At 41.7% G+C, this 17,015-nt stretch overlaps 1 protein-coding gene across 1 annotated transcript in view; it reads right to left on the minus strand.

Moving 5' to 3' along the window:
* kazna (kazrin, periplakin interacting protein a) overlaps positions 1–17,015 on the minus strand; it is a gene marked incomplete at its 5' end in the record, with an annotated part of 180,355 nt that overhangs the window by 48,138 nt on the left and 115,202 nt on the right. The window contains one exon of the mRNA XM_080535245.1: positions 3,870–3,977. Within this exon, the coding sequence (XP_080391371.1) occupies positions 3,870–3,977 (108 nt within the window). The remainder of the gene's footprint in view (positions 1–3,869; positions 3,978–17,015) is intronic.

Below are 17,015 nucleotides of genomic sequence, written 5' to 3' on the forward strand. Positions count from 1 at the left end.
CCCAAAATTCCTGTCTGAAATGTCTGTTTTTGTTAACAATAACACTTACAGTTTGGTTATTTATTGGATTCAGTGCTCATTGTATAATGTATTAATTGTGCTACCCTTCTTCTAATATAATATATATATTAGCTCCACCTTACTTGGTGGTAGACCTGCTGCAGAGTTATTGAGTTGCATGGTAATATGCCATTTCCTCCTCAACCTGAATGGGACTTCATTGATAAATAAAGGTTGAATATGAAAAACTCATGCATTTCAAATCAAAATGCTTGTATACATAAGATATGCCGATGACACCTTATTAACACTCTTCAATTGTACTTCATATTATTTGGAAGTAAGTTTAAATTCAACTTTTAGATTAGAACATTCAAAGAAATATACATAATGGTGTAGAGTTGAAGTCGAAGGTTTACATACACTTAGGTTGAAGTCATTAAAACTCTAACCACTCCACAGATTTCATGTTAACAAACCATAGTTTTGCCAAGTCGGTTAAGACATCTACTTTGTGCATGACACAAGACATTTTTGTAAAAGTAAAATAATTTACAGACGATTATTGCACTTTGCAATTCCAGTGCGTCAAAAGTTTACAACACTAAGTTGACTGAGCCTTTAAACAGCTTGGGAAATTCCATAATGAAAGTTCAATGATGTCATGGCTTAAGAAGCTTCTGATAGGCTAATTGACATAATTTGAGTCAATTGGAGTTGTACCTGTAGATGTATTTTAAGGCCTATCTTCAAAGAAATCAGCCAACACCTCAGAAAAAGAAATTGGACCGGGTCTGGTTCATCTTTGGGAACAATTTCCAAACACCTGAAGGTACCACGTTTATCTGTACAAACAATACCACGCAGCCCCGCGGTGGTGTAGCGGTCTAAGCACTGGCCACTAGTGCAACCTGCCCACCGGGGACTGGGATCGTATCCAACAGCGCCCCCGGGGTGCTGGAATAACAGGTGCTGGGCTCGAGGAGCCAGTCAGCTAGTCTGCCTGGCGGCCTCTTCTGGGACTGCCGGCCACGGGGTCGTGCGGCGGATCCTTCGCAATAGGCAGGGGATAATTGGATGCTAGGTTGGGTTCAATTGGCTACCAAATTGGGTGAAAAAGGGATAAAATCTGAAAAACACATTTAAAAAAAAACAAAAAAAAACAATACCACGCAGCCGTCATACTGCGCAGGAAGGAGACACGTTCTGTCCTAGAGGTGAACATACTTTGGTGCGAAAAGTGCAAATCATTCCCAGAACAACAGCAAAGGACCTTGTGAGTGCTGCAAGAAACAGGTACAAAACAGGTCCTCTCAGGTACCCCCTTTATTAGGAACACCTGTACACCTTCTTATTAATTCAGGTGGTGTAATGGTGTGGGGAACGTTTTCTTGACACACTTTGGGCCCATTAATACCAATCAATCATCGCTTGAATGCCACAGCCTATTTGAGTATTGTTGCTGACCATGTGCACCCTTCATGGCCACAATGTACCCATCTTCTAATGGCTACCTCCAGCATGATAATGCACCATGTCACAAAGCAAAAGTTGTCTGAAACTGGTTTCATGAATATGACAATGAGTTCAGTGTTTTTCCGTGGCCGTTCACCGTATCTGAATCCAATACAACACCTTGGGATGTGGTAGAACAGGAGATTCACAGCTTGAAAGTGCACCTGAAAAATCTGCAAGAATTATGTGATGCAATCATGTCATCATGGAACAGAATCTCAAAGGAATGTTTCCAACATCTTGTGGAATCAATGCCACGAAGGATTGAGGCTGTTTTGTAAGCAAAGGGAGGCCCTGCCCAGTATTAGTATAGTGTTCCCAATAAAGTGTTCAGTGAGTATATCCTTATCCACAGTAAAACAAGTCCTATATTGACATAACCTGAAAGGCTGCTTAGCAAGGAAGAAGCCACTGCTCTAAAACTGTCATAAAAAGCGAGACTACGGTTTGCAACTACACATGGGAACAGAGATCTTACTTTTTGGAGAAATGTCCTCTGGTCTGATGAAACAAATATTGAACTGTTTGGCCATAATGACCATTGTTATGTTTGGAGGAAAAAGGGGGGAGGCTTGCAAGCCGAAGAACACCAACCCAACCGTGAAGCACAGGTTTGGCAGCATCATGTTGTGGGGATGCTTTGCTGCAGGAGGGACTGGTGCACTTCACAAAATAGATGGCATCATGAGGAAGGAAAATGATGTGGATATATTGAAGCAACATCTCATGACATCAGCCAGGAAGTTAAAGTTTGGTCGCACATGGGTCTCCAAATGGACAGTGACCCCAAGCATACTTGCAAAGTTGTGGCAAAATGGCTTACGGACAACAAAGTCAAGGTATTGGAGTGGCCACCACAAAGCCCTCAATCCTATAAAAAATGTGTGGGTAGAACTGAAAAAGCATGTGTGAGCAAGGAGGCCTACACACCTGACTCAGTTACACCAGTTCTGTCAGGAGGATTTGGCCAAAATTCCACCAACTTATTGTGTGAAGCTTGGGGAAGGCAGAAAAAACTTTTAAATGTATTTGGGTAAGGTGTATGTAAACTTCCGACTTCAACTGTAAATACCAGTCTTAACGCAAACACAGGTGCAGGCGGTAGTGTTAGGGGGTGTGTCTATTGTTATTTTCAAGGCCAGAATTATTCAGCTAACTAATACGACTTGGCCTGCTCATTGTCATTAAAAAAATGCCTCTATAACCGCTACTCCACCCACCTGAACACAGGCAAGACAGCACTCCAGTGCTGTGGTCAATTCACCTGTTACCACTGACACAAATTGCCAATTTTATTATTTATTTTATTTATTCATAATTATGAAGTAAGTTGGGTTAATTTATCACACTTAAGTATACTTATTTCTTAAGCACAACTTTAGTGGTTCCAAAATAACACATTTAAAGAAGCAGGGAGAATTTTAGTCAGAAATCTGCCACCTCTGGCCATTACAGTGAAATCTGGCCACCTCTGGCCATTACAGTGAACTTCAGTTTGAAGTCCCAAAGAACAACATCCTCTCTTATAATAATATAAACCCCTGAAAAGGACTTGCAGTGTCAGACATTAGCTGTTGTGTCTCTGCATGCATGCAGGATTCAAAGAGGCAGCCACCAGGGACAGAAAGGCCAAACTAGAAAGAAAGCTTGAATGTTATGTACTCAAGTACACATTAAATACATGCATAATTTGGTATTTTTTTCATGTGTGTGTGTGTGTGTGTGTGTGTGTGTGTGTGTGTGTGTGTGTCTCAGGGAGTGAACTGTGGCTGTGTTCGAAATGGCATACTGCATACTAGCATACTCAATGAGTATATACTGCATACTGCCTCCCAGAAAGCATGTTGCACCGGCCGGCAGCGGGGATTTTAAATCCTCCAGTGCTCCCGGTGAGCGGGCCAGCTCCTTGCATGGTAGCTTGCCGCCATTGGTGTGTGAATGTGTGTGTGAATGGGTGAATGAGAGGCTGTTGTAAAACGCTTTGGAATAAGGCGCTATATATAAGTCAGTCCATTTACCATTTACCAAGTCCTCATTGAAGGATAAACAACCTGTAGTCTTCTTCATCATCCTTCTTTTCGGAACACAAGACCGCTCGCATCACACACAGCGCTTCTATGAACTTGGGCAAGGTTGTGAAAGGCAGCATACGATGATTGGTTGAGGTCATACTTGTAGTGTTGCCACTATCCCGGCCAAGACACGGCAAGCATTCATGGCACTATGATTGCCTAATCTGACATGATGACCATCATGAAAGACAAAAATATTGTGTGGTCTGGAGGCATTAGAGTAAAGTAGGGTAGAGTAGAGTAGAGTAGAGTAGAGTAGAGTAGTATATAGTCATGGCCTACCTTTGTCCAGAGAGAAGTCTGGGGTACTGAAATCCATGAGGCTGCTGATGTCACTCTTAAAGCAGACTTCTGTGGCTGGAGGTTTTTGCCTCTGGTGTACAGATGGGTCTGGAGCAGAAGAAAAGACAATGGATTTAGACACTTGGGTTGTGGAAGTTAGGAAGGAGATGGTGAGTGCGTGTTCGTGTTCGTGTGTGCGCTTGTTTTCAGTATGGGGGAGAACAATTGTTTTCCTGTAACAAGGCAGTGTGTGTATGTGTGTGTGTGTGTGTATTTTGTCATTGCTCGGTACACTGACTACTTTCATGTATTCGATTTTTCTCTCCAATTAAGGGCTTTTTAAGACAGCAAGAGTGTCTGGTCGACATGGCGATGATCCCACCTGAGACGGCGTGTGTGTGTGTGTGTGTGTGTGTGTGTGTGTGTTTGTGTGTGTGAGTGTGTGTAGGTGGAAATAAAAAGGGGCACAAGCAACCCAATGTCTATTTTACTTAAAGGGACACATCACCATCATATTCATTAAGAATCGTTTTTGTGGCATCCTATTCATGACTATTTGTGATGTTTAGCAATGATACCATGTTGCTCCAACACCATGTCTACATACTGTATGTCAAAACAGCGATTTTCTACATACGATAAGAGAAAATTACCCCTATGCTGCCATTGTGGGTAAAAAAAAAAAAAAAAAAAAAAAAAAAAATCTGTTATGAGGAACAAATGTCATGTGATTTTATCATAATAAGCCATAATGACATAAGCCACAGAAGATACCTATCTACCTCTACACTGCTCCTCCTCTTCCTTTCCTCTCCATCCATCTCCCCACCAGTGCCTATTAACCCATCATTATCTGCTGTATTTATTGCAGTAATTTAGTTCAAATGTGTGAGATAAAGGGATAGGTCCTGGGGCAGAGTTGTCATTATGATGAAATGACTTATGAGTATTAAATGGTTGTGTGCATTCTGCCCTTGGCAAGTGCTCTTGGTAGGAGAACAAAAGGTGGATCAGGGGAAAGGGTGGACTATCAGAAACTGGTAGTCAGAAACTCCTACTACCTCCTACAAATAGCAGCAGATGTCTTTGAACACGCAACCATGCAGACACAGCACATTCCTGGCACCACAATAACTTGAATTGAATTGGGGTGGAGATGTGGGAAGAAGTCTGGAGCACGTAGGGAGGACAATTTTATGTTTAGTTCCCCTCGTTCTTCTCGATGCACGGATGGCTGGGATGAAGGATGAATTCTTATTTAAACCTCAGCTGCAGCCTATCGTATAAATCATGTTGTTTTGGATGATTTATTCGGCCTGCAAGATGGCAGAATCGTTTTCCCCTCTTCTTCTCTTCTCCTCTATGCAATTGCAATATTAACCTGCAAAGACGCAGCTCGGCTATTATCTCTCTGAGTGGGGGTATCTGCCACTGGGAGTTGAGCAAGATAAGTCATTTTCACCAGGCAGTCAACGAGAAACACACCGTATCTACGGGCATTCAGGCCGCTAACGATGCATACATTACATATGGTAATTCAACGGAAGGAAAAGCGTTTTTCTTTTTCTGGCAAATGCAAGGCAACATTGAAAAGTATATATTTTCGCTTTTATTCATTTGTTGGAAATGTTTTGAACAAAAAGCAAATGATATGATTTTTCACTGAAATAAGATTCATTATGTGTCAAAAAGGAAAGTTGATAGAGAATGTGTCAAAAGTGGTGGGCCAGAGCAGGACATAAAACAAATGCAATCGTTTTAAGAGATATTTGGCAGTCATTTATTTTGAATTTGTCCATTATGAATGAATGAATGAATGAATGAATGAATGAATGAATGAATGAATGAATGAATGAATGGTCTTTATTCATTCATTCATTTGAATTTGAATTTGTCCATTAGCTTTCATTCTTTCATTTTTGAATTCATCCTACAGCTCTCGTGAATACGTACTTTATACTTAATGCAATGAGAAATGATACAGTTGTGACATATCTGTGAATATATACAGTACATGAAAATAACAGTACTGTAGTTCTGCATGACTGTAATATCTGAAACATTTGCTATGCTCAAGGCATGGTTGTATTTCCCTCCCCATCATCCCCCTAATTCTGAATCAACTTTATTATTTAACTTTATTATTTATTATAATTGGCCATTTAACTAGTCAAGCAGGCAACTGAAGGAAAAAGTAATTTCACTCTGATGAAATAAATAATGATTTCCTCCAGCTGGAGAAACAAGACTCACACCCCATGTGGCTTTGTAATGCAATTATACAAATCACTGTATCCTTCCAAACAGTGTCAACACATCACTTTTATTCTCATCTCATTCTGTCAACACTGTGCTAGCTGCTAATGCAATCGAAATAGAATGCCATACGTGTTCACATCAGAATTCAGAGTTCATAATAACATACCATATTTGCTATGACTACAGAGTTTATAGAGTTGTAAGAGTTGTAGGGCCCTATTATGCACTTCATAAGTCTTAAGCAATAAGACGAGGCGGTAGATCTAAACTTAAGACGTGGAGGCGTGGTCAAGGCCACTTTGCTATTATGCGTGCGGTAGTGGGCGCCTAAGACCCGGCGCTAAGCCCAGAAATTAGTCATGGGTGTGTTTTGGGCGTCTTCTCAATCAACCCAATCAGCGTGCCAGGTGACATTCCCTTTAAGAACCGGCTGCGTTAAGTCATAAGCGCTATGCTATTATGCAGTTCATAGGCGCTAGACTTCATGCACGTTTTGAAACACGAGCGCGCCTCCGCGGTTTGCGCATGCGCGCTGACCCACTTCTTAAGATGTCATATAGAATGCATCTATGATGTCATATAGAATGCATCTATGATGTCATATAGAATTCATCTATGATGTCATATAGAATGCATCTATGATGTCATATAGAATTCATCTATGATGTCATATAGAATGCATCTATGATGTCATATAGAATGCATCTATGATGTCATATAGAATGCATCTATGATGTCATATAGAATTCATCTATGATGTCATATATAATGCATCTATGATGTCATATATAATGCATCTATGATGTCACATAGAATGCATCTATGATGTCACATAGAATGCATCTATGATGTCACATAGAATGCATCTATGATGTCATATAGAATGCATCTATGATGTCATATAGAATGCATCTATGATGTCATATAGAATGCATCTATGATGTCATATAGAATGCATCTATGATGTCATATAGAATGCATCTATGATATCATATAGAATTAATCTATGATGTCATATAGAATGCATCTATGATGTCATATAGAATGCATCTATGATGTCATATAGAATGCATCTATGATGTCATATAGAATGCATCTATGATGTCATATAGAATTAATCTATGATGTCATATAGAATGCATCTATGATGTCATATATAATGCATCTATGATGTCACATAGAATGCATCTAGATGTCATATAGAATGCATCTATGTATGATGTCATATAGAATGCATCTATGATGTCATATAGAATGCATCTGTGATGTCATATAGAATGCATCTGTGATGTCATATAGAATGCATCTATGATGTCATATAGAATGCATCTATGATGTCATATAGAATGCATCTATGATGTCATATAGAATGCATCTATGATGTCATATAGAATGCATCTATGATGTCATATAGAATTCATCTATGATGTCATATAGAATGCATCTATGATGTCATATAGAATTCATCTATGATGTCATATAGAATGCATCTATGATGTCATTTAGAATGCATCTATGGGGCCCTATTATGCACTTCATAAGTCTTAAGCAATAAGACGAGGAGGTAGATCTAAACTTAAGACGTGGAGGCGTGGTCAAGGCCACTTTGCTATTATGCGTGCGGTAGTGGGCGCCTAAGACCCGGCGCTAAGCCCAGAAATTAGTCATGGGTGTGTTTTGGGCGTCTTCTCAATCAACCCAATCAGCGTGCCAGGTGACATTCCCTTTAAGAACCGGCTGCGTTAAGTCATAAGCGCTATGCTATTATGCAGTTCATAGGCGCTAGACTTCATGCACGTTTTGAAACACGAGCGCGCCTCCGCGGTTTGCGCATGCGCGCTGACCCACTTCTTAAGAAGTCGGTCGGCGCGCATGCGCAAACCGCGGAGGCGCGCTCGTGTTTCAAAACGTGCATGAAGTCTAGCGCATAAGAAGTTTTCAAACCACTTCTTAGCGCTAGGCGCAAAGTCAGATCGCATAATAGCAGGGGCGCCTAGCGCACTTCATTAACATATGAACACTCCCACAATGAGTAATGCACGGGAGTCTTACGTCTTATGTGTGGGCGCCTAGCGGACACCTGCATAATAGCAGTAGCGCGTATGAAGCGCATAATAACGGTGGCGGTAGGTTTTTTTTTTTTTTTAAATGTGTTTTTCAGATTTTATCCCTTTTTTCACCCAATTTGGTAGCCAATTGAACCCAACCTAGCATCCAATTATCCCCTGCCTATTGCGAGGGATCCGCCGCACGACCCCGCGGCCGGCAGTCCCAGAGGAGGCCGCCAGGCAGACTAGCTGACTGGCTCCTCGAGCCCAGCACCGTTATTCCAGCACCAGACGGGGGCGCTGTTGCGCGACGGATCCTTGTCCGGAACTACTCCTATACCCCCCTCGGGAGCGGCCGCCCAATATGCCGTTCCCCGTGTGTGCCCTGGCCATATCCGGGTCTGGAGAGCCGGGATACGAACCCCGGCCCCGGTGGGCAGCATGCACTAGTGGCCAGTGCTTAGACCGCTACACCACCGCGGGGCCGGTAGGTCTTAACCTGGCGGTGCGTCTTAATTAAGACTTGAGACAGCAAGTTAAGAAGTGCATAATAGGGCCCGTAGAGTTCTAACTACAATAGAGCATTCATAGTTAATCTACTCTAACTTACAGTACTGGCTGAATATCGATTCACTCATTCACACACAAATACCCCCGTTGTTCAGTTTCACTGGGGTTGGAAGGGCGTTTCCCCGTTTTCCTCTATTCCCTAGCAACCATAAATTCAAATAACTTTAATTTTCCCCATGAGGGAACCTCTTACGTGGAGTTGATTCCTAAACTTGTCCACATCTAGATTGGAGCCAGTGTTGTGACAGGTACTGTATACAGTAGATAGATCACTCACATGGCAGGGCAAACACAACAGCCCCATGATGTGTAAGAATAGCCACCTACTCACACTTGTCATCAACATTATTCATTATGATCCTGTACGTTATTTTAGCATGGCTTCAAATGGCCTCTCTGCCAATCACAATGTTGACCGGGTTTAACCATTGTATTATTTATGACTAATTTGATATCGTATAGAACTTTCATATAACATGGTAACACAAAAAAGTTGTTAATGCTGGCATTTTTTACTCCATAGTTTAACACATCTCTGGTAGTGAACATCCATACCATATTATCGATATTAAGCAAAATTTACACTTTTATTCTCGCTATCTCACCTATAATCAAATCCAGTCCAATTCTGAGGCACCAGACTGAGATGTTTGCTATTCTATACCAACAGAGCAATGTTGTACTGACTAGCAATGCACAGAAGGCAAACATCCTTGTTTATTTATGACATTTACGTAGCAGCATATGCCTCTGTTTGAGTATGCAGAAAACATTCATGTCTTATCTTCCTGAATGCAACGCTGTGATTTTAGTAGTGACCATTGGTGAGGGGACAACCTGAGGGACAGCCTTGAGTGCCTTGACTTCACTGTTCTCTTATCCTGTTTTTAATGCCCATTCTAACCCTGCCTGTCTCTCTCTTTCTCTCTCTCTCTCCTGCCTCCCTTCATCCTTCTCTCCTTCCCTCTCTTCAATCTCAGTACAGGTTGGTGGCTGACAGGGACTGTCACCCCACACACAGACCTCAGACCGCTGTTATCTGCATGAGCAAAACAGTAGACAACAAAGAGACTAGTCAGACCAGTAATTGTTATTTTTTGCTATTCATACTTTCTGTTTTTATTGTATTGCTGTGTTTTGACCTCTTGGTCAGGTTGTCAGAAATGAGAACTGGTTCATAATTTGATGTATATTGGTTAGAGAATGGTTGAATACATACATAGGACTGAGTGCTATAAGACTGGCAAAGTCAGACCACAGCATACAGAAGGAGAGAAGTCACTCTCCTAATCAGTCCCACTGAACCATTTAGACAGTAAATTCTGTGGTCATACTGGAATAAGCTTGGGAGGTTATCTTAGGCAAATCTATATAATAAAAGCCCACTGTAGAACCATTCATACCAGTTCTAAAAATGCTCTCCAATAATCAGCCGTCGCGGTCAGTTCCCTTCACTCTCTCCCCTTTGTCTGTGCCCTGTGTCTATCCTCCCCCTCGGGTCCTCTCTTCCTCAGCTGACTGACTCCACCACTCCTCCTCCTTCTCCTCCTCCTCCTCCTCCTTCTCCTCCTCCTTCTCCTCTTCTTCTTCTTCCTCTTCTTTTTCTCCTTCTTCTTCTTCTTCTTCTCCGTCTCCTCTTCTTCATCTTCTTCTTATTATTATTCTGTCGTTCCTCTTTCAAACATTTAATGAGGTTTCTCAAACTGAAGTGAAGCCCTTCGTCTTTGCTTTTAGAGCCTGCCATATTTTATCTGTCCACAGCGCAGGAGAAAGCCTGTGCGAGAGTGAAACAAAAGCTGTGCCTAATGAGAAGTGGAGGTGATTAAGGATTGAATAGGGCTGGGGCCGGAGTCTTCTCCCAGACACCCGGCCCTGTCTGCAATCTGCAGATAGTCCCCACCTCCTTTTCTTCCTCTTGCCACTGCTTTAATTGCATTGACATTCACTGGTCTTGACGCTGCCGGACTCCTGATAAAACACTGGCATTCATCTCTGGTGGCTGGACAGCAATGGAAATCAGGACTCCCCCCACCGCCCCCCCCATTAATTCAAGGTGCCCTATAAACATGCCTGCTGATAAATAGAGCTAATGGACTCCAGAGTTGTGAGGCAGCACTAGGTAGATGTAGTTACCCACACTAGTCATCTCCCATCTGAATACGACTGAGCTTGTGTAAGGGAAGCTGTTCAAAGGGAACATGTAGGTAGATGGTGTTATGAGCTTTCTGCTCAGTGTTGAGAAATGAGGAGTAAATAAGCTCCTGTCTGGAGGGCTACATTGAGTATAGTCAATCTGAAACAGTGTTTTGTTGTTGGCACGTGAATGTCATTTCTACAGTAGCTTTGCGAGGGATGAACACACAATCAACACTGTATGTCCATAATGACAGATAGACAGTGAGCAGTTGCCAGCAAGTAATGTAGCTTTCAATCCATTTTGTGGGAATGGAGGACATGAATTGGTGCAATTGTATCCTTAATTGAACTGACTGCCAATCTTGTGTTGTTTGCTGAATGGTGTGTTTGGCTCTTAAGGCTGAATGGTGTGTTTGGCTCTTAAGACGGTCTTTCTCTGTGGGACATGGAGTGCAGGGTAACATTGAGGCAGAGGCTGGAGAACATTAACCAGTGGGGGAAATTGAATCACAACAATTTCATGTTTCCATTTGCCAACAGGCTACATTTAGGTCCAGAACAATACCAATGAATACAGTTGACATTTACTATTTGTAAATAAAATATACAAATATAAATTATGTGTAATCTTGACAGACTGTAGCTCAGCTAGCTCTTGCTAATTGATCGGTAGGGCCTGATTAGAGTATTGTGCTGTGAGATTATGCTATCAACAGATTACAGTAAATACAGTATTTCAGATATTTGGAGGGTGAGGACAGTCTAATAAACCCACCACTATACAACAGTCATAACGTTTCTGTTATAATAACAAAAACGGACCGAATTCTGTTCAGTTAAGAAAGTAAGAAGGATGCTATTACTGTATATATTGTCAATTAGAATTTGATTACACTCATATCATACACAGTATTTAACTTGGTTTCTGCATAAATTAAATTGTGATCAATTCAAATTCCTTTTATTAAAATGTGTTATTAGATGGCAATTATATCATATCCTGGGAGGAATACAACACTTATTTTGGGATGAGCTTACTTGAGATTTATTGAAAGAAATGATTAAATGTTATCTTTCCAAATGTAATTTAATAATTGACTCTAAACATAAGGCAATGTACTGTATGTAGAATGGAAGTCCATATAAAGCTTTGTAATGATCTATACAAAAAGAAAAGTAATCAACATTGTTCTTTCTTCCCCCATTAATCTCATGGTTGATCACAATGAATGTGTGTTACATTTATCTGCCCATAGGTCTCTTCATAATACAGCACATTCATCTTTGAGCTGGTGCAGTGACATCATTGGTTGTGGCAAGAAACACAGCCTCTAACGGAATACATATCTGGCTGAGGAGATTCAGAGTACAAATTAAAGGCCTCATGGGAACTGACTGATGCTGCTATCCTAGCCCCAGACTTGTTAACGGCTTGTTAGCAATTAACGTCAGTGTCCTGCAGTCTGGCAAACCTCTCACTAGAAACACAGCAAACACGCATTTTTCCAAAACAATAGTATGCAAAAGAGCTCGGCTTCTCTCATTTGATTCGCTGCTCCCTCTGCGCAGTGTTATTGTACAAAATGCCCAATGGGTAATGCCCAAGTCTGTGCCACGTTCCTTTATCCTTCGGTGAGATGAATGGTAAGCTTTTTAAAATTCCAGGGGGATGGAATGTACTCGAATGACACCATCATGTTCTCAGAACTGATGAATAAAAATGACAAAGTCTGCAGGGATAGATAATATTTATTTCTATGAAATTGCCTCTCTGAAAAGTGAGGGTGGGCACTGGCTGAGCTAAGCTCAAATGATTTAAAGCTGTCTCTCTTGATTTTGGATTTGATGAGGCTCTATGAGGGGTATCAGCTTCCCCCCCCCCCTTTACTCATAAAAGAATATTAGGCTATACTACTGCATCCTGCAACAGTGAATTTCACAATAAAAATGTAAAGCCTGTTTTATTGACAAGATGGACCAATGATCCTGAACACCTGAGCTCCAGCCTCAGTGTCACTCTCCTCAGTGTTGGTGGATGGTACGTGTAGGTTAGTGGAGTACAACACACATGCACATACTGTACACACACACACACACACACACACACACACTCACACTCACACTCACACTCACACTCACACTCACACTCACACTCACACTCACACTCACACTCACACTCACACTCACACTCACACACACACACACACACACACACTTGTTATTCTTACTTAAATATATCTCATAGAACTCTCACCTTAACTATACACTTCTTCTAGTAATATATTATACATTAGTAGTTCATTAGTAGTTCTTTCACTCTCACTTTTGCTATATGTCATTTACTTTATTTCCTCTCTCTCTCTCTCTCTCTCTCTCTCTCTCTCTCTCTCTCTCTCTCTTACTCGCATCCTTTTACTATACTCTCCTCTCACTTCCCCTCCTCCAGAGCTTCCTGGCTACCCCATCCTACAGAAACCATTAGCATAATGACAACATGAGGTCCGGATTGGCCCTTTCAGGCATGCTAGTGGCTGGCTAATGGTGGAACTTGCTAGGGCTGGTGGCCTCACAGCACGGCACCGCTCATTGTCTCTGTCTTTCTTCTGAGGGAATAGGTAGCTGAAGAGATCCTTTACATCAGCGATGCAGAGGCACATTACCTGTGACAGCCAGACCCAGATCTAAGAGACATTAAGATGAGAACAGAACAGAGGCATTTTTCTCAAGTTTCAAAGTAGAAAAGTTCAAGTTTCAAGTTCCCTTGAAAATGCTACTTTTAAGAAGGGGAAAGAGAGGAAGAGCATCATGTATCACACATCGTAATGGAGGGACATCAGATACAGAGTGACTGGGAGAAGGGAGAAAAGGACCACAATTATCAAAAGCTTTTTGTAGCCTCCCGTAGCTATTCCTAAATGAGGGCATCTATGAAAATTCTAATTGTTTGTTGACAAAACCTCCAACAGCAGCCACCAATACCCCTCTCCCTGACATCAGAGCCCGGTCCCGCTATGCTGTGTCACACAAACTTAGCCTCTGCCCTTTCAGCCGGGTGCCCCTGCCGTCTGGCTCTTTAGTCCCACCCTGGGGAGGGCACCAGAGAAGAATGCTTTACTTGGCTGCAGCAAGTCACCTCTGCTCTACTACAGTCTGACCAAGGGCTAGATGTCTCAACCTACCAGGACAAACAGGGGTGCACAGAGACTGAGGTTAAAAAGCTTATAGACACAGACCTTGCAACAAGAACCGCTCTCCGGAAACCAGTAATCTTGCCTGAGACCCTGGAGACATTCATTGGCTCCCCAAGCCTAGGCTTTAGATTAACAGGCTAAGGTGTCTTCTGTCTTCTGCGCAGGAGACTTCAAAGGTTCAAACTCTGATCGTTCACATTACCACACTAAAGCTGCGTGCACACCAGGCCATTGCGTTGCACCGGAAGTCATTCATCTCAATGGGGCAGTTGCGTTGATCAGTTGCCTTGCTCTGCATTGCGTTTCTTGACCGTCAGGGTGCGCTAATCAGTCCAAAAATTTCAGCTTTTGCGTTGCGTTGGATCCGTTAAAACAACCGGAAGTAAACCGGAAGTAGTTTCTTTCCCAGAGCTCTCGCCTCAGATTTTATTCCTCCATTTTGGCCGCCATTGGCTATAATCTGTAATTTGGCTCTACAAGTGTTAATATGTCATTTTATGAAGTTTTTATATGTTTTCAGGCGAGAAAGTAACCATATATATTCACAAAATGTGTCCAGTTTATCAAAATAACCCGTTTATATATCTTATCTGACGTTTTTTCCCCACTTCTGTGGGAAACTTCGCTAGCAACACGAGTAGAGCTTTGCATCTGCATCGCACGTTGAAGTACGTCAAGTCCATCCCACCAGGTTGCGCCAGAACGGTGGGTCACGGTCCCTGGTGTGCACGCAGCGTAAGGCCTATCTATCGTGGTCAGCCTGTTTGCAGGGTGGTAAGAAAGGTAATTTCCCATACTCATCAAACTGGAGAACTCTTTCATTGATTAGTAATGCTTTTAGTAGTGCTCCCCATACAACTGAAAGATAAGCAATAGCTATTAGTGGGATACGGATGTAGAACTCAGGTAAGTCGATCTTCAGTAGGAAGGGAGTACTGTATCGATATGGATCAGAATGAGAGAGAAGGGGTTTTATAATTTATTTTATAATTTTAGTAGTTGATAGTGATTTAGTAGTTGTCAATGCTTGGTACACTGACTGCTTTCATGTATTGGATTGGATTCTCTCCAATTAAGGGCTGTTTAAGACAGTGTCTGGCCACGCAGCAATGATCACGTCTGAGTGTGTGTGTGTGTGTGTGTGTATGTATGTGTGTGTGTGTGTGTGTGTGTGTGTGTGTGTGTGTGTGTGTGCATTTGGTGTGTGAGAGTCTGACAGCATTGCCTGTAAGCAACTGCAAATGTTACCAATTAAACAGCACAATGTGTGAAAGCTGATGAGAGAGGGATGAGAAAGAGAGAGACAGAGGAGAACCGAGCAAGATGGATGTGTGTGTGTGTGTGGCAGGGAAAGGCAGTGTGTAGTGGCAGTTTGAAAGGGGCACATACAATGGAATGAGAGGCAAGCATATGCACAGCTGTGTGGGGTACAAGGTGTTTAGTATTGTTGACTTGTGTAGTGCTATATGGTTTTGATGTGTTATATAATACATTGTGATTTAATTAACTAGTAAAAATGCAATCAGTCTAATGTACTGTATTAGTGTAGTTTACAGAGTGCTATTGTTTAAGGCCCAACAACAGTACGACAGAGCCTTAGTACCACAGAGCACCAAGACGCCTAACACACAAGTACTTCAGTATTTCAGTCTGAAAAAAATAATCGTCAGTTAAGCATTGCTTACGCAGTCAACTTCAAGGCCAATCAACTGTGTAAAGCTGTGGCTACTTAAGGCGTGAAATATCCATTGCGTGTTTTTCCATAAGCTCAGCACTTCTCTGACTAAGAATATTCAGCATCATGAATGCTAAATGAAAATGCAGCACCTCTGAGGAGAAAAAAATCATCTTTGTGTTTATATTATGTGATGACTGACGGTCTTGAGATGAATATTAATGAACAGTTTATGCTTGCACACCGAATGAAACTTTATCTGTAATAAACAGCAATGTACGCTGTATTTGTTATGATATCTGCAGCACCTTATATCCAACTAGGTTTGAACCCTGAGTTGTTAACCCAGTGAGCTAATGCCTAGTGTAATGGAGGCGGAAACCACATTCTTGAGACCTGAAGACTTGCTTTAGCTTCTTGAACTAATGTTCAGACTAATGTTGTTGTACTGACATAGAAGTAGAAAGAACAGCTGAAGGACCCAATCACAGAGGCTCGGCCTATTCATGCAGCCCTTAATGTCATTTTTCCACTACCGTACCGTACCAGAACCAATGAGCCCGGTTTGTTTTGCCAACTGGGCCGTACCGGACCGTAGTAGCCATACTGATTTTAGCTACCCTTCCCGACTCGGAGTGAAAGATACTATCCATGCTATGATGTGATGCTGCAGACCGTTGATTGGTCAATGGAAATCGTCACAATAACATCATCCCAGGTTGATATTTCAGTTCACCGCTAACCGACATTTTTAAATACCACAACAGATTCCGCTCTCGGCAAATGTCATTTACTTTTTCTGTAATTACTTATTAATAAAGATTTGAAAAATTATGATAACCATCTTATTATCTTAGTATAATGTCATTTCAATGCATCATAGAACTTTTCTTTACAACAAGCATAACAAATGTGCCTATGCTAGACCGTTCCACAGTCCAGTGTGCTTCATCATGTTCATCCCCCTTCTAAAACTGCCATCCCCCCTTTCCATCCCGTATGTCATTTTATGAATGAACGTGGTATTACTGCTATTTCAACATTTAGTTTTGCCGTATCGTTTTTGGAGTCGTGTGGTTGGTGACTAGATGTGTTTTTCGATAACAATGACGTGGACACCCACACATGTATTGTGGTTTACTTAATACTGTTCAGCACTTGAGGTTACATTCAATGCTTGACTTATAAATAAAATAAAATTATGAAAGCGGCAAGTAACAGGCACGTAACATCCATATGCTGTATAAATAAAGACTACCAGCAAGAC

Source organism: Nansenia antarctica (genome assembly GCF_963989245.1).
Source record: "Nansenia antarctica genome assembly, chromosome: 6".
Taxonomy (NCBI): Eukaryota; Metazoa; Chordata; class Actinopteri; order Argentiniformes; family Microstomatidae; genus Nansenia; species Nansenia antarctica.